The following is a 27,827-nucleotide window of genomic DNA, read 5'->3' on the forward strand; positions in this document are numbered from 1 at the left end:
TTTCAAAAAAAAAAAAAAAAAAAAAAACTTATTGAGTTGGACGACAGACCAACAACCACAATTAGTTCACAGTTCATCATCACTTACATAAGAAACTCACCTATGAATGGTGTTCTTAGAATGCAGATAAGCTAGTCCCGACAAAATCTGCTGTGTATAACTGCGGATTGCATTCTCACCAAACTTCCCATACTCTTGAAGAAGTTTATAGATAGAACCACCTGAGACATACTCCAAGTATATGTAGAGCTTTTCACCTATCTTCTTTCAGCCAAAAACACAAAAAAACAAGTTCTTGTCACAGAGTGCATGAATTGGTTCTTGCACCAATTCTACATTTACCACCATTATTTGTCCAACAAAAAAAAACATATAATCTGAAACCCAAACCTAAAGTCGATTGGCAATGTGAGCGATTTTTTCCTAAATCAGGTATATTCTTCCCAAGTATGCTATTTATAGCTTATATCATTATCCAAACATCACAAAGGGTACATCAATCTCTTTTTCATATGCTAGTTTCACAATACAAAAGCCATATAAATAAGAACTTACAGTTTCAGAGCCATAGTATCGCACAATATTTGGGTGTCTCAAACAGATTAGCATGGCTATCTCCTGCAAGAAAACTTTCTGTTGAGAATAAGATAACAGTGGCTCCTGTCCAAGTTGTAAAGAGGGCATATACTTTGAGGACAATACATGACTTATTTGACCATAAAACTCCCAGAAGGCAGTAAAGCAAAGATGCAACCTCCAAGATACCTGATTAAGTTGTTGTGCACTCTCCTTGGACTTTGAATCATCTGGAAATAAAGTAACCTCCTTCATAGCGCACATCTCACCACTTTCCCTGAGGATCAAAAAAGAGGGTATCGACTATCGAAGCATAAAAACTTCGAAAAAGGAAAGCATTATCCATGCATTGGATAACTAAATATATAATGTAAAAATAAAAACTTTGGGAAAATCTATCCAACAAGAAACATAGATGTATATAACTCAAATTTAGAGAAAGTTTAAATCAATAACACTATAAAATGCATGCTTATGAACAATTTGATTACATTTTCAGAATAACTCCTAAAGTTTAAATGGTAGACTAACACTAAAGCTCTGATGGATACCGCATTCAAGCAAATAATGAAGGAACATAAGCATGGAGGTAAAAATTCAAGATTAGTGAAACTAGCTACTGACCTGTCAAAACCAAGATAGACAAATCCAAAGGAACCACTACCTAGCAAACGCCCTTTCTTCCATCGTGGCCCTGGTCTTGCTGATGTCTCTGCCCTAGAAGGACTTCGAGGGACCGTCGGAGATGTAGCTCTCAGATAGTTGGGAGAAAAATAAGAGGTTTTGGGGATTGATATGGGGGGAAGGGGCAACTGGTGGCTGCGCTGTCTTCTGTCTTCAGGCTGTAACATGGATGATTCAGAGCTTGGTCCACCAGCTCGGTGATGAAGTGGGGTAACAGTCACACTCTGTATACCTGAGTTGGGACTAGGGCTTTTCATTCCTGGGCTAGCTACTGGGGAACACTGGGGGCTGCCCCTATTTTGTGGCTGAAGGAGCTGTCCAGAAAAATCTCCACCAATCGAAATATGATCAGAACCCGAATCAGGACTTGAGCAATGCCCAGATCCAAGCAAGGTTATATCTGGGCGAGTGTTACCCTTCAACAAACCATGATCTAATGCAAACTGTGGTTCTGGATTCCTAGGACTTGAAATCGTACTTCCTGGAGCACTGGTAAGAACATCTTGTGTTATCTGTAAATTCTGCATATCAGCGAATAGTGGTTGCCGTTTTGGAGAAGCGGTCGAAAAACGCTTATCCTGATCACTACAGGAAACATATGTTGGCATCAGGGACTCTGCTGTGGTTCTATAATTGATAGCTGATCGATTCCTGTGCTTGTTACTTCAGAAGAAAGAACAAGTTTTGTCAGTTTCTAAAGGAGGCAGAAAGAGAGAAGAGAATAGATACGGATAAAACACAAGCATTACCTTGATGGGCTGTTTGAAGCAATTTTTATCCCATTATCATGATCCGATGTTAAAGGACTTAAAAGACGAGAATCAGATGGATCATCACTCTCGATGGAGCTACCACTAGAAATGGAAGCTGTAGCTATGTAACCCTCCACAGAATCAGCATCAGGAGGAGGTGAAAACAGCAGTTGCTTAGAATCTAAATCACACTCTGGTTTATCTGTGCAACAAATGGTGGGACTATTTGCTCTAGGAAGCGGAAGCGGAAGCGGAAGCGGTTGGGCAAGAGGTGTCCCAACAAAACTTTGACATCGTGATACGGCTGCAGAAGGTGATGGAGGCGTTGATGGCACCCAAGTTCGGAACCCTCTTTCCGAAATGCTATCGTTGTGTCGCCTGTGGGTTCCTTGTGATCGGTTGGCTGTTCTTCTTGCTGATGATAAACGAAGTTTCCGATTTAGGGTGTCAAGAAAACTTTCCCATTTTGATTTCCATTTTCCATTCTTGGGGGTGGACTTTCCCCGCCAAGTAGGCATACTTGTGAAAGAACCGTGCGGGTAGAGGAGCTAACTATAAATCCAAGGCTAAAGGCTGCATTAGCGGTAGGTTATAAATGATTTCCCGAAACTCCATTAAATTCAGCACAAAAGGATGGCAACAAAACTGCCTAATAGTTAAAGGTGCAGAGTGAAGACTGCTGCAGAACCATTGTGTACAACCAAACCTGTCGAAAAGCTTCAAAGTCAGCCTCTTAAAATTTTTAATTATGATAATAATTGACAGAAAACAACAAGTCTAATGGATGCGATCATGTTTACATTCGACAGCTAAGATGCAACAATCTAAGAATATTCAATTTTATGATTCATGTTTGCCGTGATCATTGTTCATTCACATCCCAGTGGTAGACACCAAAATGGGATCTATAATCACAAATACGATAAAATATACCATGAGTTGCAGCCTTAAGCCAGGAAAAAAAATTAAAAGAACAAACCACTCGAACTACTACTTCACTTACGTGCATGCAATATGCATGCATGCATGTATTCATGCACGCATATGAAACGAAATCAGAATCTCAAGCATATTCTGCGGAAAACATTCTAGACTTGATACAGAAATTTAGAGATAGCTATAAAAGGCAATGCATATAGCATGCCTAGAAGTATAGACATGGAAACCAAGCCCTTCATAGAGGTTAAAATGCCACAAAATTGAGCATGCCAGAGAACACATAACGCCACGTTAACCTTCCAATTCAAGCAATAATAGTAAATGTAACATCTATTGAAAGCAATAACTCAAACATCAGAGCTTTCTTAGAAGGATTACATGCACCCAAACAAGCACTTTTAAATTGTTTGCATAGTTGCATTCGATAACTGAAAATGAAAAGGGCTTGTGATGCATATAACAATCTACATCTGATATGCTCCATGACAATGCAAGGGAATGTACTGTGGTCTGTGGATAAAAACCTTCAAGGTTACTCTTCCTTAGATTAAAATGGGACCATAACTCCTCAAATACAATACACACATAAAGCAGCGCTAGAACTTCAAGAACGGTGAATGTATTACCTCGCTCACAAAGACCAAATACACCTAATGACCTAAGCCAATCACAAAAAATAAAATAAGAAAATCGACATAACTCAATTCCAGAAATAATATGAAAACCATTTTAGACACCTTAATAAACCTGGGATTACAGCCCAGAAAACCCCTTTTACTTGGCTTAAAAGGAGGCTAACATTCATAAAATCACCCCAAAACTCGCAAGATGAAAACCGCCATTACAAAAGAAAAAGAAATAACGTAATAATTTCCTCGTACCAATACTGCAAAAAGTAGAAGGCTAGAGCATATCGACTATTCGTGTCAGATATATCATAACCGAACGAGAGAATGATTCATCTGAACAGATTTTCTACGTAAATATAACCATCCACTGATATCGACCACTTTTTACGACAGTACATGATAATATATACATCGGTTCTACAACCATAAACCTAAACAAGTAATATAAAGAATTTTACAAGGAGAACTTCTTAATCTGAAAAGAGAGCAAATCTATCAGTTTTCTCATGTTAACATCGATTAGAAAACAGCATTTACTAAGGTTGAGAAAGGGTCCATCACTCGCATGTTACATCACACAGTTTGAATGAAAACACTATATACATCACAACAAAATAACCCACCATATAACCCATTTCAAAACTTCAGTACAACAAAAAAGATCGAATTTTCTCAAGTTTTAACAAAAACGAGCCGATCACCCACAAGCAACAAGCAACTGCATTATATTTAAAACCGGAGTTTCAATCTAGAACGGAGATACATTTTAACAGTTCTGATTCTTCTGAAACTCCCCAACTCTGCAAAGGCATTATCATCACGATTACCAGCAATCCAACATCACTAGCATCAATATCAACAAATACCCACACAAAGACGCGGTTCCAGCAATTTGAGAAGTATATTTCAGTAATTTCACAAATACCACGTTATTATCGCCCATATTCATAAGAACAGTGATGCATTTGCATAAACAGAAAAGAAACCGCAAAAAAGGATTCAAAAGTAATGAAACCTAGCGTCAAATCGAAGCACAGAACCATAATCACTCAGGCCTAACTGCCATAAAAACCCATAAAAAATGCAGAAATTTCACGAAATGTAAAATCTCGCGAAGAATCTATACCATATCATGCAGCTCCCGACCCACCAAGCACCTCGAGGACCCGAGAGAGAACAACGAGACCCGAGAAGAACAGGATGAAGATCCCAAACCATCACTTACACAACCTATATATACAGCTCGTATGAATCCTCAGCACTTGCCGACCAAAGCTTCTGTAGATGGAAAGTCAGGAAATGCAGAGAGAGAAGCCACCAAGAGAGAGGGTGCTTGTGCATCCAATGTAATTTTAGAGAGAGAAAATGTTGCAGTAACTGTATATTTCTCTTAATAAACGATATATAAAAAATTATCGCTGACGTGGCATTGATTGTGTGTTACGCAGCGCATGATAATAAAACCAAACACGAGATCGACACCGTTGGTTTTGGTGCTCACAATTGCTTTTGTAGATTTGTTGGCTATGATGTAGCTGTCACCGTGTTACAAGAAGCACTTAATTACGTGATCGCCCCAAAGCATAACAAAAAATAATACTAATCATAATTGTGGTACATAGAAAAGTGCTATGTTAAAAATTTTAAAATATATACATCCGTTTCATTTTAAATATCGTTTAAGAATACGACACACAAATTAAGAAAAATAGTGTTTTAACCAAAATACCCTTATTTATTGCATAGATAATTATTATTTCTAGGCATGCAAAATATTTAAATATTATTAATTAAAAGTAAATTTGGAAAAAAATATTAAAAAGCACATTGAAAATCGAAAAACGATATTTATTTTGAAACAAAAAATTGTTCTAAAACTTCATCTATGAGGGAGTATTATGATTTGGGTAAAAGTTTGCAATATATGATTGAGTAAAGTAGAAATATCTCTCGGTTATTGGAATATATATATATATATATATATATACGTATTATATAAAATATTATTGTTAAAATGATTATATAATAATACATGTGTACAAAATAAGTTATTATCACGTAAAAGTTCTGTAAATAAAATAAATAAAGAGTAAATGATTTTTACTTTATTTTTTTAATCTGAATTCCTTATTAGAATATCAATGTTATTTTAGGATGATTGTCGGTTTATCAATATGGTTTTATGTAAAATTCTATGAATATAAAATCGAGGTAGTAAATACATAAACCATAAACATTATGCAAAATTGCAAATATAGTATATATATACTATAAAAACCATATTGATAAAAAAAACATTATGCAAATATAGTGTATTTGTTACATTTGGCAGTTAGTCCTATACTTCTTCCTTATTTATATGATTTATATACATTATTTTCACATAAGTTTATATATTTACTATACTCTGAATACAAATATTTTATCTGTTGAAATGAATATTATTTAAATCTTTTGGACGGAAAGTTAGCTGAAGTACCCAATATATAATAATTTCATTGAAATATAAACTATAATCTGCAATATACTTCCTTAGATAAATAGTAATAATTAGTTTTATAAAATCACAAAAAATTGATTTATTTTCTCATTTTTTTAAAATATAAATTAAACACTCGCAATTTTAGGACATCAATATCAGTTTATAAATAAAATATGCATATAATTTCCGATTATTAATTATTGTGTTTATCTCTTGTCAGGTTTAGTTCTTATTTTATTTATTTTTATCAATGTCGTTAGATTTAGTTATAAAAAACTAATTGAAGTAAGTTTTAAAATATATATCCATTATAGATCATACCAGTTCCATAAATAGCTTCAAAGGATAAGTTCAAGCGTGTTAAATTCAGTGAATTTAGATGTGCTGAATTTTTGCACCCAAATAATATGGAAATTTTTTTAATTCTAAATATATTATTAAATATATAATAGGCAAGCAAAATTGCCAAATAAAGCAAGTACATCATGATGCAATATTAGAAGACAAAAGTAAATCATCAACGCCAAATAACTGTCGGCCCATCAATACAGACCTATCATTAATGCCCTGATATCATAAAATCATGGGCTGGGTTTGGTTTGTTGTGCAAATTCTTTTACAAATATAGGCTAAATCTATATTTATAAATTGTGTTTTTTTTAATAAAATTACGATTCTCAATCATTTTTTTTATAACCGAATATCCTTCAGACGTATTGACTAGGTAAACATTCAGCCCGAAAACAGCCTTTATATATGGATCATATAAGCCCAAATATTACCTCTCTCCCCACCAGTAAGGAATCGAACACTCAAAAATTATCTCCTATCCAAAACTTGACCATTCGTCCAGGATCTTTTAGACCGATTCTCAATAATTATTCCAAAAGTTTGCTTTTATCTTATCGCTCATATAATTTTTTTATTATACCATATTCTAAAACTGTGATTATATATAGAATCGACACCAGAAAGATTAGGAGCAAAACAAAATATAAAAAAACCGAAAATTAAATAGAGCAAAAATAATGAAAAAATATAATATACACAGTACACGTTATCTACACATAATACGTCTCTCTAAAACTTCCGTCGTCCATCGAATACATCACATAGTATGACATTTACATATAAGTTTTTTTTAATATTTTAAAAAAATAAAATAAAATGTAAAATAGAAGCAAGCCCCAATTCCCAAAAAAAAAAAGTTCAAGCACACAACAAAAAAAACGAAACCCATTTTTCTCCACCGAAAAAACAAAAGCATAATAAAAGGGTTCAAGCGGGGCAAATAAAATTTAGAAACTTTAGGCAACAAACAGAGAGATTACATATACACAACTAAACTGAATTTCTCCACACAAAAAAAAAAGAATAAGGTTTATTAAGTTACCTTAAAGAGGCAGATCAAGGCTTGAGGTGGAGGAGGAGAAGAAGCTCGAGGGCTTCGAAGAAGAGAAGGGCCATCTCAGGGGATGGAGTCTTGACGGCGCATTTGAGGCCTTGGTGGCCGACCACCGCCGTCAGTTCTATTAGCAACGGCACTCCTCTCGGCAGCTTCGCCGACAGATAGAGCACGTCCTGCTTCCCGTTCTTACGCTTCGCTATGAAGAACATGTTCGACCCCGATAGCAAATCCAGCGTCGATTCCACGCTCGTGATCGTGATCCCTTGGAATTCCTTCTGAACCTCGTTTGAATCCGGCAATGATCTCCATGTCTGCGTTATATGACGGAAAGAAAACAATAGTTGTTGAATTGAATCTGAAGAACCAGGGTTTTTTTAGCTAATCTTAGAAACTCAATGATTCGAACCCGTGTATTGAACATTAGGAGAGTGGGCACAGGTCGAGTATCGAGATTTTCGGGTTATCCGAAAACCGCCCCGACATCTCGGGTCTCAAGAGATATTACACGATTTCAGATCCATTCCGGTCAGGTACCCAATTATTTTTTAGTATCATGGGTATCCAAACCCAAGTTTAAATAGAAAATTTCAAAATAAAAATCATATATACTCTTCGGCTACCCAAAATTTTCAAATTACGCGAATCCAAACCCGAAATTTCAAGACCGTGATATCCCTAAAACATGGGGTAAAAAGTCATTTTACTATTTCTTCGAGTACCAGAGATTAATATCCGATCTCTGACCCAATTATCCGAATTCGAATCCGCTTTTCGAATTTTGCTCACATTATAACCCTACGACAAAAATTCAGGGGGGGGGGGGTTTCCAACCCTGTCTCGCACATTTGTATATGCTCCTACAGTGTATTAGTTATTGAAACCGATATGAAGGTTGGGAATGCAATTACGGGGAGACTAATGCAGGTGGAAGATTGAATTACCTCGAGGAAATTTCCGCGTTCCATCTTGCCATCTTCCATGAAGAGGGCGTGAAGTAAGATCTTTCCGTTGAAGTACCAGACAGGCTGCTGATTGTTTTTAACCGCGATTTGCAAAAGCGAGCTGGAAGGACCGGCAGACATGTTCTGGAACAATACCATAGGCAGCATTGTCCTTGCAGATGTTCCAGGTTGCAGAGGCGGAATCTAAAGGACGGACAACATACTTACATCAATTTCAGCTTTGAGATCCAAAACTAAACTTTTGTTCTGCAATGATGAGTTCATTACCTGAAGTGGTCCGGCAGCTGCAAGGCCAAACGTATTTTTGTTGAATTGAATCATGAAACCATCAAGCAAAATTTGTGAGTTGTTCTCGAAAAGCATGCTGTAGAATACTTGTCCATCCCTTCGAGTTAATTGAGCGCTAATCTGCAAACCTTGACCAGTCGATGCTGGTAGGAGAACGGGCAATGGTGGACTGCAATCAAGCTCGGAAAATCAGATGACCGCTACGAGCATATAAAAACAAATGAAAAAAAGAGTTGCATCATTTCGAAGCATACTCACCCAGTTGGAGTTTCGGGTTGATCAGAGGGGACAATTGCCGCATTATCTAATCCCATTAGGTCACCTAACAGATCAGGCGGAGGAGCAGGAGCAGGAGCTGCTTGTCTTGCGGTGACTGGAGGAGAACCTGCGGGATCAGCAGGATGAGCAGATGTCTCAGAGAATCCTGCTTCACTCCCTTCAGCATAGTCCTCGTCTTCAGTTTTCTGAACTGTGGTCTTCAAGCGGGTCACAAAAGCCTCAGGTGGCTTGTGATACACAGAGGACAAGGTAGCAATGTTTGCAAGAAGCTCATCTAAAAGGGATGGGTCAAGCTGGTTTGAATCATCGCTTATGACGGGCTTTTCAGCCAGAACGACATCTTTAGCCGCCTAGTCAGAAGGCAAACATCAATGTCTTTAGAAATCGCACGTATGACTTGTTCCAAAAAATATTGAAATAGCTGACCACCAGAGGCTATAACGAATCAAGGGTAAACACCTCAGGATCAGTAGAGAGAAGACGCCAGTATATGTATGCACGATCTCTGAGATCAGGATTGTCTGTCTCTACAGTAGCATTGTTCAATACAACCTGAAAAATGAAACGTAGTGGTAAAGAAGCCGGTCTTATATAATACACATAGACATGAAGTAGTCAGGACGAGATAAATATGCTTCAACACCGGCATAGCAAAACCTGAATCATTTGCTGAGGACCTTCAGTTGGCTTCTTCAAAAACAGTTTGACAGTCGCTGTTAGCAACTGCAACTGGACCTGTGGAGGTTCCTCAGGGAAATTCTCCAGGAAGCTTTCAAGAAGTTCATCGGCATTGTCGATTCTTTCAGCATATTCACCGATGATCCATATCATGGATGCCTAATGAGATGCAAACAAATGCAAGAGCATGAATTCACCGATTCAAGATTTAATCATTTGGATCTGAAACTTCAACTGTATCATACCAATCAAATGTGAAAGAGGTCATTACCTTAGCTTCTGGTTCATCCAATGTGTCTAAACTCTCGCAGAGCGTTGCAATAATGGACTCGTATCTGTAAATTATTTTGTTATACACCAAGATTAAGAAAATGCCACAGCAACAACAATATAAAAATTTATTAACTTACGTGTTTGGATATCTTCTGAAGATATCTTTGATGACTATAATAGCCTCCTGAACTACGTAATTCACTTTGATCTTGATCAGCTCAAGCAAAACACTGATGCAACGTTCGGCTGCTCTTTCTAGTTTGATGGCACATCGGCCTATGGCACGAACAGCCTTTCTCACAAAATCAACATCAACTTCTGTGGCATACTCTTTGAACTCCAGAAGAACCTACAGAGCATTTACCAGAAATCATCATCATATAGACAGAACATTCCAAACGATTGACAGGTATAGCAGATGGTATGGCTTACTCAAGATACCTGGTCTATGTTTCTATCAGAAGCAAGCTTTATCATAACTTCCAGCTTCTCCATCTTAACATAAATCGGATCATTGTACTTACAGAAGAAGACCTATAAAAAATCAGAATCACAAATAAGCACACTATCTTTACTCAAATTCCAGCAAATCAAATAAAGAAAGAATACATCAACGGTGTAATATGAGTCTTGAGGTTAAGGATTAAGGTACCTTAATTTCATGGGCAAGGATGGTAGGTCGCTTTTGGACTATAAGGTTAATGTTACGAAGTGCAACATATTGTATCTCAGGTTCCGCAGAAAGCAATGTAACAAGAGGCGGAGCCATCTTCTTGCAAAGATTTCGAATCACATCTGTACTAGTAATAAGTTCCATCTGCTGAAGGATCATCTGCGAAAAGAAATAAAGAAAAATCATTGGAAATTGTCCAAGGCATAATAGATGTCTATACAAACAAGTTCGATCAAGGATGAAATTGCACCACAGGAAACAGAAAGTCCATTGGAAGCATCTTACCTTAACAGCTGAGAGCACAACAGCACAGTTGGCATGCTGCAATCTCGGAGAAACTCTCTCGACAATGTTTTCAGCTTCACGAGGGTCAGCCGCCTTATACATTGACAAAGCATCTAGTATAAAAACTTGACCCCACCTGCAATGACCAAAGCATTAAAATCGGAACCAACAAAATCCAGCCAGTTAGGCAAATATATCCATTTTATGCAGCCTGTTCCTAAACAGTCAAAACAATGATCCTCTGCCTGCATATAATATCTTAAATAACAGATACTACAGTCCGAGGATACGAGTAATATAAAAAAAAAAAAAAAGCATAGGTCAAACCGAAAGCCATAACACAACAAGCATGATATTTTAGAAATCGTCAGATTATAACAGTTGTAATCACAATGCTGAATGCTTCTCGAAAAGGATCCGACTACAATTGCCGGAAAATGAGGGAGATGGAAATGATGAAAGGACTTACTCTGTGCATTCATTTAGAGCGGTGAGAAGCTTTGTAAGGGTAGCACTATTCACCTCAAAGATGGGTTTAGTACTATTCTCTTGAATTTCTGCAAGGGCAGCTACAGCATTTGCAACAACCATTGGATTATTGTCTGATATCAAATCCTTCAAGGCATCCAGGAAACCCCTATCCTCAACTAATTCAGCATTTATGTCATAAAGCTTAGCAACACAAATAGCTGCTGTCTTCCGGACATATGGGTCATCATCCTGATGACAAAACATGCAAAAGTTAGGCAAATAAATAGAAAATTTTCACCAAACAAGATGAAACAGATTCTTGATCGAAGTAGGGATACTTAATACGAGATTCCAACCAGAAGGTGGCATTAAAAACCCAACCTTGAGACACTTCTGAAGAGGATCACACAGATATTCTGTAATTTTATCCACACGAATGCAGCCCATTGTCCGTACAGCCAAAGCACGGATCAACGGATTCGGATCCTGTGAATCCTGCAGAATTGCAATGCACAAATTTTATAATGATATGATATACGATAACATTATTTCAACGAGCGAATTTCTAATTGTATATATTGTGCAATGGAAGACTTTAGTTTCCAAATCACAAGAGAACAAAGGAATCATCGCATACTAGATGTTCTAACTTTCCTAGGCTACTGATTGAAAAACAACATTACCAGAAAATAGCTTGAGTCTTACCTTTACAAAAGTATTTACAGCAAGAATAGCAAGATCTGGCTGGCTTTTAGCATAGTTTATGAGATACAAGTAAACAAGCTTCTTCAGCTCCAGATTTTCCGTTTGCATGCAATTGACTACGTCGGTGAAAAGTGATGAAACATCCTTTCCGACAGTCATTGCAGCTATCACCTTCTTAACAGCATCTTTTCTCTTATCCTAGGAAAAAACAAAGGCAACAGAAAAGGAAGGTAAACAAACCGAGGCAAGTAAGAAAATGGGCATTTCCCCCACTTGAGTCGGTAGTCGGTACACATATGTCTGAATTGTAACTATGAGCAAGGGAAATGTAAAGAAAAATAGCTCTACGAATACCGTTAAATATGAGTTAGACTGGATATGACTGCGGCATAATAAAATGACATAAAGATTCTTATCTGAATACTAGCCCTTTGTTATTCCTTATCTCTGGCAACTTAAACTGAGATCTGCACGGGACACAGATCTCTTAGATTCAAAGCCCGAACTCTGTGTACGTTTATCAGCAGGTGCAACCACAAAAGTCGAAAGTTCCAACACAAGTTAGCTTATTGGATTGGTCTCTTACTTTCCAAAACAATTGAAGTTGTAAGGAGACAACAGTTCACTGAGTAAACCTCTGATCCTCTAAAAAATTGCCTTGATCCAAGTTCAATGTGGATCAAACGAATCACTTCCAACACAGTTCTTAGGAAACTGCACACGTTCCTGCGAACATTTTGCCTTTAAACCCCTAAAATTCTCTTACATTTCTTGTTATTTCCCAATAAATAGTTGAGCGTAACACCTTAACACACCGCGCGACCAATCTTTCCACAGAATACCGAAAATAATTCCACTGAGAAGCAACAAAATTAACCAATGAATTCAAATCCAAAACTACGCAGATCTACCAGAAAAGAAAAATCATAGCAACGGGCGAAACCCCAGTAAGAGAATCACCAACCGGGAATCAGAAATCGTAATAATGGCGGATCACTGATCCATTCGAGAACAATATGCATAGACGGCGAGTCAGATAAAAGAGAGATGGATTGAGAGAAGAACCTTGTACTGGGAATTGAGCTCCTCTTTGAGCTCAGGGATCTCTCCCTTCTTCGTTGTAGAAAAGTATTTGGAATCGTGGCCGCTCATCCCTCCCCCCTTCGACCTCCACGTTTCTTCTTGCCTGACACGATGAGCGAGCGAGCGAGCGCGAGAGAGAGAGAGAGAGAGAGCGGACGGAAATGCTGCAACGGAAGGCTCCGCTGGCGTTTTTTCTCCAGCAACGGGCAGCTTCATTGATGGGCTTTTTGGTAATTAATAAGTGTAATTGGGCCTCGAGCCCAAACATATAAAAGTACAAAAATTAATCGTAACATTTTATACGGAAATATTTAAAAAGTTTTACGCCAAAATTGGAAAAACACGTACCCTGGATATATTTTAAAAAAATGATTTGGTTAGATTTTGTTCGGTTTAGTTGAGTTATTTCTTTTTTTTTAGAATTTATTATAATTTTATTTATTTTTCTTAGATTAAAATAAATTATTCTTGTTTTTATAAAAATATATCTTCTATTTATTATTGAATGTTGTGAATGTTTAATATGGTATGCGAGTCTGAAAATCGCATAAGCAGTTTTTCATGAAACGTATACAGGGGAAAAAAAAAATCAAAAGCGTCCACTTGGCAGAAGAATGATTTTTTAACGGCGGCGTGGCCTCTCTTGGACGGAATCTTCACCTGCCGTTAACTTTTTCCCGCCGCCGCGACTTCTGTACATATCCGTTTGGCTCCCCATTAATATTGCAACTTTGAACCATTTTCTTCTCTCCTCTCTGTGTTATATAACGTTGATATGATCTCTTTTGTGTTTCGACTTAGATGTTTGATTTAAATTCCTTGCATATAACATACGTGTATTTAAATTTCCTGCATATAAGATATATATATAGATAGATAGATATCATAGTTTCATTTTAGCACTTCTCACAACCAATATAAATGATGACAGACTAAAAAAAAATATAGGTTGATTATATGAACGTGCGATATTATATCTATATCTATATATATAAATATGTCCCATACTTTCAAGGAATATCAATATTTATTATATCCCAGAGTATACTGTACTGACTAGAGAATGTTATTGAATAACTTTTAGCTGTGACATTGTATTGGGAAAAAAAAATGTCCAAAATTATTCCGCAAAGATTTGCGGAATAATGTGATGATTTATTCATAATTTATAATAGGTGACAGTCTCAAAGTAAATAAATAAATTAAAGATTAAATCAAATATTTAAAAAAATTTCTAAATATCTATTTTTAAAATTTGATAAGATTTTCACGATACACTATATATTATAATAGTCGATTTTATATATCGCAACATATTCTATAATAATTTGGATCGAACAACGTGCACCTATACAAAATTGTCCAATGTGGCATATATACTAAGTTTTCCCTAAATCCACAACATTTCAAATTATTTAACAGATGGAATAAATGGGTTTTCGACACGATAAAAAAATTGCATACTAGTTATGAAAAAAAAAAAGTTTTGGACTTCCGCACAAAATATGTCAAAATAAATAGGTCTAATATGACGTAAATTACAACATAAGTATAATTACAAGTGACTCGAGCTCAGGGAAAATCAAAACCACCACCGGTAGAGTCCGTACACATCCGGACCGGAACCCAAGACCAAATGCATGAAATCTTCCATCAACTCATCCGGTACAAACCGGTCACGACAAACCGGACACGTCATCTTGTGGTGGTCAACCATCCAACGGTCCAGACAACCCCGATGGAACACGTGGCGGCAGTTCCTGATCCGCCGGATCTCGTCGTCGGGACCGAACTCCGTCAGACACACCGCGCAGCAGTCTCCCGGGTCGGGTCGGAGATCCGAGAACCGTACCACAGGTACGATCTTATCCGCGAGACCAGCCAGCGCGTCGTGGCACGCGCCACCGGCTTCATCGGCGGAGACAGATTGCCGGGCGAAACGTTCCGGGTCGGGTTGCCGGATCTCGTGTGCTTGGAAATCGGACAAGCCGATGTACGGACAGAGAGTAGCGATGAGGTCTCTGAAGAAAGCTACGACTTGAAGCGCGTAAATCACCAACGCCGGTAACCGGAGCTCCTTGAATTCCACCGGAGACCCCATATATAGACAGAGAGATTAAGTTTGGAGTATAGAAGTAGATATGCACGACACACACACACATTATATATATATCTGTGTGTGTATATATTGTATATATTATATTATGGCGCATTGGGTAATGGGTGCGTAGGAGTGGAGGTTCCACTAGGAAAACTTTATATTTTTTCTAAAAGATATAATATTTAATAGCAGACTATATATCATCGCTACATTTTCCATCCATATATAATTTATGGTAATTCTCTATTAGATTCGGGGATTTAACAACACGTTTTCCATATATATATATATATATATATAATATATAATGAGTATATTTACTAACGTCGACAGAAGTTCCAACCTTCAAAATGATGCATATAAGCTTATCAATGCATTAAAGATTGGATATAGTTATAAAAAAATATTCAAGAAAATGATAAAATCAGTCATAAATGAAAAAAAAGAGTAATAAAAATATAAAAATTCCAGATTCAAGACAGATAGCTCATCGATTATTTATCCACATATCTATATCTTGACCTTTATGTTATATACTTAGGTTCGTTTCGAATAATAAAAATGTTTTTTTATAAGCTTTACAAATATTAAATCATCACTGTAGTAAAATAATATAAAATTTATATAAATACATGCCATCCATATTAACATCAATACAGATAGACGTGTACGATCTACTAACCCTCACAATATATTATTGGAATAGTTTTCTGTCATTAACATATTTTAATTAAATAAGATATGCGATTGATAGTTTAGCCATCGGCAAGGTTCACGAACCAAACAAATTAATCACTGTTTAAGATATCATTAAAAGTAATAACCAGACATCCACTTTAATTTTAAAAGTATTTACACGATCGGACATCAAGATGTCACGTGGAATGTCCGGATTGGACAACATCAGTTTTTACAAAGTTTAATTTTTTATTAAAAAAAAACATTAGATCTTGGAGGAGGACCCACCAGCGTCAGCTCTTATCTTCTATTGTCGTCGTTGCCTCAAATGTCACGAGGTGATGATGATATGCTAATGTAAAGACAAAATTATCCATTAATTTAATATTCGTGAACTCGATTTTGAATTTAGTTTTTCAAATAGATATTTTCTCTAAATTCATTAAAAATATCTTTCATATTTATTAAATTTTATATTTTATATTATTTATAGTTACCAAATTATTTTTTAATTTTTAGACAATTAAAAAAGCATCATTTATATTTATTAAAAAAATCCAATTATTTTAATACGAATGTATGAATGACTGGACAGAAAGGCACTCAAACACATTGTTTAAGTTCCACCAATGAGAGTGAGAATATTTTTTTTTATAAAAAAAGTGATAAAGAAAACTTTTCAAAAAGCTTTGGCAATGGTTACGAAAAATTACAAAAGCAATTTAGATCAGATATCCTTTTTCTTTTGTTTATAATGATAAATAAATCCAAATAAAAATAAAAACTAATTATAGAGTTATAAATTTCTACACAGCACAACAAAATCATATTTTGTATCACTAAAACGCCTTGGGGACCGGAAGAATTGGGTCCTCGAATAATAAAATACAAAAGATAACCGCTCAAAATTAAAAGATACAAAAACAGAGACTAAAAATACTATTTTTTTCATTTAAAAAAATATATTACAAGAGAGAAAAAAAAAAACAGAAAATTATTTAACCTCAGTGACTTCACCTTCTCTGCATAAACCGACATTGATCCATAATGTATTACTCCTCTTCGATTGCAACACTCTGCAACAATTCCTCCTTGGTGACTGCCCAAAAACACAAAATGCCAATTATCAAAAGTGATACAGCAAATTTGTGGCCACTTCGGTTCAGCTAAACCAAACCAAACCGATCCGAATAGCATATAACCGTATCCGGTATAAAAATCGAATGATCATTACCTTCGAAAAAAAAATCAAATTCTAACAGAATAAAAATAATTGAAAAAATGGATTTTTTAAATATAATTTTTTTATTAATAAAAACCGCACTAGACCAAATTCAATATAATTAACGGGATGAAAATAGTTTTTTTTTTTAAAATTCAAATAAGAGAACCGAACCCAAACCGGAAATGACCACTCTAATTTCACATGTAAAACACAGACAAAGTCAATGTCCATTATTCACTTACCCTATCCCAGAGATGAGGATCCGGTTTCTTGTACACGACGACGGTATTAACGTCGGCTGGATTTGCAATCTTCCAACGACAATCAGGACTCGGGACCCGATGTCTCGAGTATTCGCTAACCGTCGTGTTCATTTGCACGTCGAGTTTAGCACTCGAGACATAGAAAACAAACGGTTTCTGGCACGGATTCCTGCTAACCGGCCTAGTGTTGAAAGCGTAAGCCGTGTAATCTGCCCGTTTGTACCAATTCAAGAACGTTCGAGACGGCATTTCCATTTCCCGAGGCGATATAATCCCGCGGGATATCTGAACTGTGTATCCCCACGAGACGGATATCGTCCAGCTCTTGTACTTGTCGTAGCATATCGATTGCTGGAAAAGTCCGGCCGAGTCGAGTTTCATCGGGACTGTTAGTCGCTTAAGGGCCCTAACCCGAGTCGTGTTTGGGAAAATTGGCTCAACCACGTCGAGATGGTGCATCGATACGAATGGAGCCACCGGGTGGGCAGCGAGGAGGCCGAAGAGATTCCCGTAGACATCGTACTGAAATCAGAGACAGAACCAAGAACTTGAAAGCCAACGTTGGTATAAAAAAATTGTACTTACTTTGAATTGGTAATGAATCTAATTCTGTGCTAATGGTGGTTTGGGATACACGCGCCATGAGAGCGAGTGATGAAGGGGGAGAAGAAGATCTCTTAATGGGTCAAAGTAGAAGTGGGCAGTGTTCATTGTTTATTTCAATTACTTTCGTAACTTTAAACGTTTATATTAAAATATAATTATTTTTAAAATTTAATAAACTGTTGCGTCACCGTAGAGTATAAATAAATAGTGAGAGGAACACAAAGTCAGATTTATATAAACAACAAACTAATCACACTGCTAATGATAATGATCTTATAACCATAACAAAGACCAAAGCCCTAGATTCTCTAGTCTGATTCCAGTTGTGACCTTTGCCATCAAAACCCTAAATTCTAAAGTCCGAAAAGGCGGACAAAATCATCAAAGAAGTTGATTTTGATCCAGAAAAGGTACCCCCAGTTTCAGAAAATTACCAGAAAAATCGCCAATCCTACCAAATACAGATCACCCGTATCAGTAAAAGCCATTATCATCGATTTACCCAATTCGCGAAATCATCGAAAGTTACCGAATTTCGCCGGAAAAGGTAAAAACTTTACCTGGTGGAAGCCGAGTTCTTTGGTGAGAGGAACACCGAGCTCTGCCATGCACGCTTGCATGCGGTCATCGGATCCGTACAGCGCCGGATACCTCTGTATGCAACGGTCCTGCATCTTGCCCAGGGCCTTCGCCAGCGGATAACTTATGGCGAACCCTCCCCCTCCGTACGCCATTCCGTACGAGAAGAATATGTTCTGGAGATGAGATTCCGACAAGCTCCCGATGTAATACATCTGTTCGTGGTCGTACTTCCTCAGAACCCTGATCAGGTTGTCGGTGACGAACACCGTGTCATCGTCCCCCATCACGAACCACCTCACGCTCTTCGGCCCCAGCCTCAGAGTCTCCGACACGATCCGCGAGATCCGAAGCGCCGACCGGTGTCCCTGCTTGTTCTTGTACGGGAAAGACGAAGTGTCGCCGGAGATTTTCACCGGGGGAAGCTCGTCCTTGTCTCCGGCGTCGGCCCTCACCTCCTTGTCGAGCCACACATACACTCGCATGTACTTGGGCTTGAACCAGATCTTGATGTACTCCTTCCTCTGCTTCCACAGCTTCGACGACGCCGCAATGCCGAAAACAACGTGGCGGAGGTCGGTCGGCTCGTCGGCGGAGTCCCCCCGCTCGCGCCGCCGCAGAGCTCCGGCGGCGGAGGAGGGAGATTGTTTCCTAGGTCGGATCAAGGCATCGGACCCGTTGGCTGAGACGGCGGAGACGGTGGAAAAGGGGTTCGGACCGTCACAGGCGCGTGAGGTGGAGACGAGCTTGAGCGTGTAGGTAATGTAAGTGACGGAGATGAAGAGGATGAGCCACACCATGACTTTGGGGATGGGTCGGGTTGCAGACCCGATTCCGGGTAACGATGCAGCTGACGAGATCCGATCCCATATCGATTTCTTGGGCGAATCTTTCTGATTGCCTTTCATCCAGTTTTTCCTCACCGATGGCCCCTAGCTTTTATTGATGCTGGGTCTCTCTCGAATATACGAAAAGATCAAAACTTTCCCCTCTCCGGGTGGTTCTTGCCCAGATGAAATCTAACCGACAAAATTGGATCTTTCTTTCCAGAAAAGGTCGATGTGAATGAAAATCTAGAGACCCATAAAAGCAAACGCGAGAAAATGAGGGGTATTGTTTGTTTTTTTTTTCTTTCGTCGTCCCTCAAGATCAAGAGGGGTGGAAAAGAGGTAAAGGTGGAGAGGGAATGCAACGCACTTCCACTAGTAGTAGAAAGAAACCCCAAAAGAAATTGAAAAAATGGGGAATTCCTTTTTTTTTCTAAGCAAAAAAGTTTTTTTTTTTTTTTTTTGGTAAAAAAAAAATGTGTTTGGGTGTGTGCAGGTGACGGGAGGTACTGGGGAAATATGTGTGTGTAATCGTGATTAGTAAATACTAATTCTAATTAGTGAGTGGTCAGAGGAGAGGAGAAATAAGAGGTCTGGCCGTTGATCATGTGGGCTCCACGGTAAAGTCAAAATCTACGTGTCATTTCGAGCTCTATGAGAAACCCCAAGCTCTTCCAAATTCATAATAATATTTTTTTAATCCATAACTTAATAAATTTCGCTTAATTTCTTTTTTTTAACCTTTAAAAAACTGGTAATAACGAGTAAGAATTTTTTTCTGAATAATTAAGATTGAAAAATTGAAAACATAAATTAAAATGGAGACAATGCCATTAATCAAATGGAGAATTTCAACTAAAAATGGGACCAAAATTCTTCGCAATATCGCAGAAACGGAGGGAGTACTAAATATATTTAAAATGTTCGATGTTTCCGCCGACAAGGAGCCGGTTTTCTAGGAAGCAGCCGTGTCTTGTTCCTATAATCATGTCGGTCGACGCTTACACCCTCTCATGTTCTTCTAAATCTTAGTATTGACCAACCATTTTTCCTATTACTCTATAACGTAACGACGGTGAATATTATTATGGAGATTTGAGATGAAAATTGGAATATTGTTTTATTAAAAATTTCAGAAGAATAATGTTATGTTTTCTAAAATTTCTTCATAACTGCCAGTTTAATCGTCTTATAAGAGTTTCTAATTTTTCTCTAATTCTAATTTTTAAACCGTAACATATAAATCAAAAACTCTAAACTTTAAACTTTAATTTCAACTCTAAATCCGAAATAATCTTAAACTCTAGATTTCATTTTAGTTTGATATATATATATATATATATTCGCTTCATAAATATTTTGATTAAGACAATGATTATTGCTAAAACTAGTATCATTAATGATATTAAATCTCTAAATCAAATACCATACAGTTACAAAATAAAACACAAGGGAATGTATATAAGTACTCAAAACGGAGAACAAGAACACGATGTAGGCATATTAATTTCTACGTACAAATCATCCATTCGATGGGGATGATGATCGATCATCATGATCATGATCATCAATCATCATCATCATCATCATAATTTAGCTTTAGATAAGACGGAAATGATGGAGTGAAGGGCAGTAGCAGCGATCCTCGATTTGATCTGTCCGCGTCGTGGAAGGATCTTCGCCTCTTCTTCTCTTCACGGTGACGCCATTACCCCTCACTCATCTTGCAGTAAGCTCCAAAAAACAAAAAACCCACTTTCTTGTTCTACAAGTAACCTCTGAAAACTGTTTTTTGCCCTAACCATTGTGCGCGTGTATATATAGAGCGGTCACGAGAATGATGATACGGCGACATCTGGAAGATGCGTTGTTCGGTCTGGAAGGGTCGTTGTTCGGTCTGGTCGGTGTATATATATATATATATATATATACATATAGGAATGTTGGCGATAGTTAGAGTGTAGGCCCATGGGCCTAGATAGGTGGGAAGTAAGTCACAATTCATATTAGCACATATTTTATGTTTAATCAAAACATGATTAGACTAATCACGTCTCAATTAAAACTATCACATCACTCCACTTGTTTGTATTACTCACCACCACCACCACCACCACCATCATCATTTTGTTTATTTGAACAAAATATCGATTGAATGATGTGGCTGCACCGTATTTCGTACGGTCATGCATGTTTATGCTATACTTGATACGGTATTTAACAAATCATTTGTTTTTTTTTTTTAATTCGTTGGTCATGCACGGCAGAAACCTCGGCCTCAGAGAAGACGTCGTGTATTTCAAAATAAAAGATACATATATATATATATTTCATATAAAAAAAAAATACATATATATACATGATCATAAACTAGTGTTTAGTATTCGTTTTAGTCTCGTCATTTCAGCTGGTTGGGATTGGGAGATTGGAAACCAATATATATAAATTAAATCTGAATGTAGGCTGAATATTTTTTTATAAACTAAATTGAAATATTTTTATGAAACGGATATAAAATAACAAAACTAAATAACAATAAGTATATTTTAAAAATAGTATTTTTTTTTCTTTCAATAAAATCAAATTTGATTTCGATAAAATACAAAAATTGAATGATATAATTTATTTTATTTTCCCAAATTTTAAGATTTGAAATATCATTGCTAACTATTGTGTGGTCAATGGATCTTGAATTCTTTTTATACCATCGTTCTATAATACATATGATTGAATATCTATAATTGATTTTGAAATTCAGGAGATGCGGAATCTTTTCTGTTTGTTTTTATTGAGTTCCTGAATTATTTTTTATACGCTGAAATTTTATCGAGCTATTGCAGGTTAACAAACAAATAATTGAAATATTTATTTTACTCACAATATTGTACTTTGTCGTATTGTATTAATTAGATATATTCTGAAATAAAATTAGATTTTTTTTAAACATCTTTAAATTCCAAAGAAACGCGTTTAGATTTCCCTTTTGTTTAAAAAATAATTTAAAACGAGTGGTTGTCATCATCATCATCATCATCATGTGGCGACGAACTAAAAGCAACGTTATCAATAATAATAAAATTGTTCGTCGCTTTTTGATCGTTGCGACAATGATACTCGATTCGTTTATTAGCAGATTACACAATAATTTATGCACACATATTCTAAATACTTCATATATACGCGTTGTTTTTGAAAATCATAGATATTGATCATTATACTAAGTTAAAATGTTATAAATATTTTTTTTTTGATGAAATAAAACGTTATAAATATTAAGTGTTCGATTACCATCACTCATGCACATCAAATACGCGTTGGTTCAAATACATTGAATTGAATATTCATCTCTCTCTCGTTTTTTTTAAAATTACGATAATAATTGTTTTTTAGGATTTGTTACGCATAACCAATCTGAGCATATAAAAATAAACTTTTTCTTTTATATTTTTTTTATAGATTTTATTCTTGAATGCAACCAATGATAAGCAGAAGAAAAAAGTTCCAAATTATAAAAGATATATAATGCAAGAGCATGTGCAAACTATTGCTTGAGCTTCGATTTCTAAGCTCCATCGAATTAACGAGATTGCTTTTGATTATATCATCTGAAAAAAAAAGAGTCGTCAAAAACCCACATATAAACATTGGAATATATATATATATGGATGGAAATGTGTTGTATAGTTGTGGATTACTAGTAAAGGCACAAGGGATAATTATAGAATTTCACCAAAATTTTTAGATAAAGGGATATGTTAAATCGAGATTTAAATTAGTTTTGGGGTTACGAATCATCTATGTGATTACGAATTATATATGTTCTCTATTCAAATTTGAAATTCGAATTTAGAATGAGTCATACACTTTACGTCCATTTTATCGGATAAACTATCTAAGTTTGGATAGAATTTCACCAAGTTGAAATAACACCGACAACATACATTATCATGGACCGCTAAATTAATGAAACTAAGATATCGATTATATCCATGATAGTAAAAATAATAAACTTTTATATACATATAGATCTTACGGGTCAAGGACAAGATCTAAAAGACTAGACAGAAAAATATATGAATAAATGCAACTGACCGACCATAAAACCTAACTGTTTTTTTCTTAACCGTCATTAACGGTTAACTTTAACCGACCAATTAATCTAATAAGTTATTTTTAAATTACAATAAAGTCGTAATCGTAGCCGTAATTACCGCTTCCAATATTTCAAAAATTTTCAGATTATTTTTTTAGTGGCCGAAATAAATGAGAATAATATATAAGAAACCTAAAAAAAAATCACTAAAAAACCAAACGAAATTGTCTTTGACTAAGTCAAACACATTATTTTAATTTCCAAAAAAATGTTTGGCTCTTTTATATTTAAAATTCATTTATCTTATTATCCTGACGAAGACCTTTCCGGCACAAGAAACGGTCCTTTTTCTTTTCTCCCCATAGAGAATGATATAATCCAATCCGAATATTTATATTTTCAGATATTCAAAAAGAGTTTAAAATATTTGATTTATAAATGAGCCAATAGCATTTTGTGTGTTTTAAATACGAAGAATACATAACCGAAAATAAAACGCGTTCGACGCCGTCATTGCTTACGTCAGCTTTCCGTCGTGGCAGCTCGGTTCTTTTTCTTTTTTCAATAAGCTCAATTATTTTTCTCGGGACAAAATTAAAAACCATGAAGACGAATATTCTGTTTCTTACATCATATAAATTCTCTAAATCACTTCTCTTATGGTGACAGATTTTTTTATTTTATAAAAAAACTACCTTATTATTATTATTATCCCACAAACATTTGATTAAATTAACCGAAGTTATAATTTAGGATGTCAGAATGTTTGCATATACATACACATATAATATACAAATTCTGCCTTAATTTTTTTTATTGAGATTCAATTACAATTGTAACTTAATTATTTTGGCAAACTATAATATTTCGATTTTTATATAATATTTTAATTAAATTTAATAATCACTTAAAATTTATTAAAAAGTAATGTAAATTTTTTGAACTTAAAATTTTATTTTATTTTATGTTTGATTTAGATATTTAAATTTAATTTAATAATCACTTTATTTCTGATATAATCATATATGATTCGAGTTGAACTTTTTTCGTTTTTACAAACAAAACAAAACAAAATAAAATAATCTTTCATTTAAACATAAAAATGAAATTTTATTGAATATAGTATAGTAGCTTAGACATTACATTAATGCGTTTAATATGCTTGGACTTTGAACTTTAAGAATTAATACAGAGTCACGTTGAAGAATGATGGGCCTTCTTTCACTTTGTTTTTTTTTTAAAAAAAAGAGAGAGATCAGATTCTCACTTTTCCATTATGTTTCTCTATGGCATGAATTATTTTCCTTGACTACTGTAATCACATTCACATCCACTTTTAGGATTTTATTATTCTATAATTTCTAATATTATATTAAATGATTTATCATTTTTTTTAAAAAAAAATCTCAATATTAATATCACGTAGGAGATAATACACTGCACGACTGCTTGTTTCCGAAGCCTATGAGAAACGGTCCACTTTCAAGACTCGTCTGTTTTGTAAAGCTAATGCCTTTTGGATTGAGTCTCACTCTTCATTTACTATAATTTAATTTAATGTTTTGTTTTTTAAGGATATTTATGCGTTATTTAATTAATGAATAAACTCATTGATCATTGGATCGTATTATCCTTAATTAATAGATGTTTAGGAGTTTATAAAACGAATTATTAGCGTTAGTTTTCTGCCGTTAAAATGATAAATGATTTGGATTATTAAAAATAATTATATCTTCTGAAAAAAATGAGTACACGTGGCTCTTTCTTGTACTATTTAATTATGTAACAAATGCTATTTTACTACGCTTTTTTTATTTAATCACAGTGGAGAAGAAATTTGGTGTAACGTCGTCTTAGTAATAACGACAAATAGAGGAGGGTAAAATTGGAATAAGGTATTTGAAAACATTAGTTCTAATAAACAAAAACAGTAACAGGAGGAGGAAGAACGAGTCTGGTCTCGCTCCCCGACAAGACATGTCTTCCACCATTTCGCTTCCCCATATAATCGCTTATCTCTCTGCTCCAGAAATCCCAAGAACCCTTCCCTAGTTTCCCTCAATCCCAAAAACCTCCCCCCTTTCTCCCCGGAAATTTCACGGTTGTGTCAAAATGGCGCCGGCGACGGAGAGTCAGAGCTCCTTCCTTAGCCGGATCAGCATCCGCCGCAACCAGATCGTGTCCATGGAGGTCAACCACGAGCAAGAGCTCCAGGAACTCGAGAGTTTTCAGAAATACGTGGCGGGGCGATTCTCGGAATTGCTGTGTCCGCCGCCGCTGTCCGCCGGAAATATCGACGCCGGCGCCAATTCGCCTCCGTCTGATCCGATTCTGTCGATTTCGTGGCTGCGGAAGCTGTTGGATGTTTTCATGTCCTGCGAGGCGGAGTTCAAGACGGTTCTGATCACGGGTCCGGGTCCAGGTCCGGGTCCGGGTCGTGACCCGTTCCAGATCTCGAAACCGCCGCTGGATAGGGTGGTGCCCGAAATGCTTGACCGGGTCGTCAAGGCTCTAGATATCTGCACCGCCGTCGTTAACGGGGTTGACTCCGTTAGAGACTGTCAGCGCCTCGCTGAGATCGCCGTAACGGCACTGAAACAACGGCCGTTAAGCGACGGAAGCGTCCGGCGAGCAAAACGGGCCCTCACAAGCCTTCTCAACGCCTTAAACCCAGAGGAGAAAGGTAGCCGGAACGGCAGTGGGAGCAGCGGTAGGAGGACAACGGAACGGTCGTGGTCCTTCAGCCGCCGTAACGGAGGCGGCTACGTTAGTAAGAACTGGTCTGCGGCGAAGCAGATTCAGGCAATGACAGCCAATCTGATCGCACCACGTGGCACCGAGGCCTCTAGCCCCGCGGCTCTTCCCGTCCACATAATAAGCACAATCATGGTTTTGGTCATGTGGGTGTTAGTAGCGGCGGTTCCATGCCAAACAAGCAACGGCTTGCCAACGCATCTACCGCTGCCAAAGCACCAGAGCTGGGCAAGTGCCGCCATTAACATCCACGATCGGATCGGGGAGGAGATTAAACGGAAGGAGAGGCGTGGAGGTGGGTTTTCAGGCGGGCTGATGGAGGAGATGCAGAGGATGGAGAGGATAGGGATGGGGCTGATGGAGTTCGCCGAGGGGTTTAGGTCGGCGGAGGAGGTGGCGGAGAAGGTGGCGGAGATGGAGGAGGTTTGCCGGAGAATGGAGGAGCTCGATGGGTTGCAGAGACAGGTGAGGGAAGTGTTCCATAGAATGGTCAGAAGCAGGACTGAGATTCTCGAGGCACTTGACCAAGCGGGGAGGAACACTACTCCGCCTCCACTGTAAATCTTTCTAAATAGCTTTGCTTCTTTCTTGATGATGCAAAAAAAAAAATCATCTTTTTCAATTTTTTTTGTTAGTAGAAAAAAAAAAAAGGATACAAGGGTTTTGGGTCTTGTCATTATGTATAGTATACATTGCCATATCGATTCTCTTTTTTTTTTTGGGGAATACTGAAACTGCCTTAGAAAAAAATAAGAGTTTATTTTTTTCTATTTACATATATGAACGCAAGCAAGTGATAGATTTGTGTGAATTCCCATTGGATTTATGTTTAAGACAACTTCATGCAATGGATTTGTACTTTCCTTTTAAAGGAATCAAAAGGGTACCTGCAATTCAAATTCAAAACCACAAGAACGATAGAGTTCTTCAATGGCAATTAGCTTAACCGAATCTGGGCATCTGAGTCATGAGAAGGACAGTGAAAGGCTAAAGAAAGAGGTCTTCTTGGAAATTGTGACAGAACTGAACCAGAGGAAGGGCTCTGACTTTTGTGTTTCTTTTTTGGGGTGTGTTTTGTCTCTTCTACCTTTGACCCATGGAAGAAGAATTTCCGACAGAAACTCTAGGGTTTCCTGAAGGTGGTTCGAGAGATATGTTCCGAAATTCGATCGATTTTCTGATATCCATTGACGTGAAAAAAGCTCCCCCCCTGTTTAGGGCAACACTTTCATTGGCCGAGTCAGGTGCAGACCGAGTCAATTCGCGCGCTTCCTGCACCGGCCGAGTCAACGACCGAGTCTCCGCGACCGAAGATGGGGAACAGCCGAACAGGATGACGGAGTCGGTAACGGCGGGATTTCTTAACGGATTGAAGTCCCGGAATATATCTTAACGGCGGAGATAACGGCCGTTATTTAATGGGCTACAATTTCATTTGAGGGCCCATTTTATAAAGCCCAAATCTATCACTGTTATGAAACATTGATGGCCCAAATAAGCCCATACGGGGCTGCACCTGCACGGAACATCCTGC

At 36.9% G+C, this 27,827-nt stretch overlaps 5 protein-coding genes across 6 annotated transcripts in view; 1 reads left to right on the forward strand and 4 right to left on the reverse strand.

The window, feature by feature from the left end:
• LOC104813363 (mitogen-activated protein kinase kinase kinase YODA-like) overlaps positions 1–4,937 on the reverse strand; it is a 6,895-nt gene extending 1,958 nt beyond the window's left edge. The window contains exons 1-6 of the mRNA XM_010540921.2: positions 4,707–4,937; positions 2,010–2,718; positions 1,201–1,923; positions 766–853; positions 556–618; positions 101–264 (exon numbers count right to left, since the gene is read on the reverse strand). Of these exons, the coding sequence (XP_010539223.1) occupies positions 101–264; positions 556–618; positions 766–853; positions 1,201–1,923; positions 2,010–2,530 (1,559 nt within the window). The 5' untranslated portion in view covers positions 2,531–2,718; positions 4,707–4,937. The remainder of the gene's footprint in view (positions 1–100; positions 265–555; positions 619–765; positions 854–1,200; positions 1,924–2,009; positions 2,719–4,706) is intronic.
• Positions 4,938–7,331: 2,394 nt separating this feature from the next.
• Positions 7,332–13,330, reverse strand: LOC104813023 (beta-adaptin-like protein C). 2 transcript variants are annotated; one of them, XM_010540505.1, is made up of 16 exons: positions 13,150–13,238; positions 12,439–12,551; positions 12,085–12,282; positions 11,761–11,874; positions 11,378–11,628; positions 10,909–11,044; positions 10,603–10,782; positions 10,392–10,484; positions 10,088–10,299; positions 9,949–10,012; positions 9,657–9,836; positions 9,459–9,551; positions 8,979–9,349; positions 8,700–8,889; positions 8,412–8,615; positions 7,332–7,781 (listed from the first exon to the last, which is right to left on the reverse strand). In XM_010540505.1, exons 3-16 carry the CDS (start codon positions 12,241–12,243, stop codon positions 7,470–7,472), a joined length of 2,559 nt encoding a protein of 852 aa, XP_010538807.1. In that variant the 5' UTR covers positions 12,244–12,282; positions 12,439–12,551; positions 13,150–13,238; the 3' UTR covers positions 7,332–7,469. The 2 variants fall into 2 exon arrangements, with proteins under 2 accessions (XP_010538807.1, XP_010538806.1); XM_010540504.2 differs by lacking the exon at positions 12,439–12,551 and having other exon boundaries at positions 13,150–13,330.
• Positions 13,331–14,615: 1,285 nt separating this feature from the next.
• Positions 14,616–15,307, reverse strand: LOC104813024 (E3 ubiquitin-protein ligase RHA1B-like). Its single transcript, XM_010540506.1, has one exon. The coding sequence runs from the start codon at positions 15,266–15,268 to the stop codon at positions 14,750–14,752; it is 519 nt and encodes a 172-aa protein (XP_010538808.1). The 5' UTR covers positions 15,269–15,307; the 3' UTR covers positions 14,616–14,749.
• Positions 15,308–16,872: 1,565 nt separating this feature from the next.
• On the reverse strand, positions 16,873–19,849 carry LOC104813025. The gene is made up of 3 exons (XM_010540507.2): positions 18,601–19,849; positions 17,414–17,956; positions 16,873–17,045 (listed from the first exon to the last, which is right to left on the reverse strand). The coding sequence occupies exons 1-3, from the start codon at positions 19,525–19,527 to the stop codon at positions 16,941–16,943; spliced, it is 1,575 nt and encodes a 524-aa protein (XP_010538809.1). The 5' UTR covers positions 19,528–19,849; the 3' UTR covers positions 16,873–16,940.
• Positions 19,850–25,473: 5,624 nt separating this feature from the next.
• LOC104813026 lies at positions 25,474–27,067 on the forward strand. The gene has a single exon (XM_010540508.2). It carries the CDS (start codon positions 25,652–25,654, stop codon positions 26,852–26,854), a length of 1,203 nt encoding a protein of 400 aa, XP_010538810.1. The 5' UTR covers positions 25,474–25,651; the 3' UTR covers positions 26,855–27,067.
• The last annotated feature ends 760 nt before the right edge of the window (positions 27,068–27,827 follow it).

Source organism: Tarenaya hassleriana, unplaced genomic scaffold (genome assembly GCF_000463585.1).
Source record: "Tarenaya hassleriana unplaced genomic scaffold, ASM46358v1 Cleome2, whole genome shotgun sequence".
Classification (NCBI taxonomy): domain Eukaryota; kingdom Viridiplantae; phylum Streptophyta; class Magnoliopsida; order Brassicales; family Cleomaceae; genus Tarenaya; species Tarenaya hassleriana.

Bases quoted from the DNA above. Each gene is read 5' to 3' on its own strand.
- LOC104813023 (XM_010540504.2), bottom strand. From the start codon at position 13,236: ATGAGCGGCCACGATTCCAAATACTTTTCTACAACGAAGAAGGGAGAG. The intron at 11,875-12,084 runs GTAAGACTCAAG...GCAATTCTGCAG, and splicing joins CTGTAAATACTTTTGTAAAG to GATTCACAGGATCCGAATCC. The intron at 9,837-9,948 runs GTAATGACCTCT...GCATCTCATTAG, and splicing joins TGGATGAACCAGAAGCTAAG to GCATCCATGATATGGATCAT.
- LOC104813024 (XM_010540506.1), bottom strand. From the start codon at position 15,268: ATGGGGTCTCCGGTGGAATTCAAGGAGCTCCGGTTACCGGCGTTGGTG.
- LOC104813025 (XM_010540507.2), bottom strand. From the start codon at position 19,527: ATGAAAGGCAATCAGAAAGATTCGCCCAAGAAATCGATATGGGATCGG. The intron at 17,957-18,600 runs GTAAAGTTTTTA...CTCTGATTTCAG, and splicing joins AAGAACTCGGCTTCCACCAG to TACGATGTCTACGGGAATCT. The intron at 17,046-17,413 runs GTAAGTGAATAA...GTTTTTGGGCAG, and splicing joins ATCCTCATCTCTGGGATAGG to TCACCAAGGAGGAATTGTTG.
- LOC104813026 (XM_010540508.2), top strand. From the start codon at position 25,652: ATGGCGCCGGCGACGGAGAGTCAGAGCTCCTTCCTTAGCCGGATCAGC.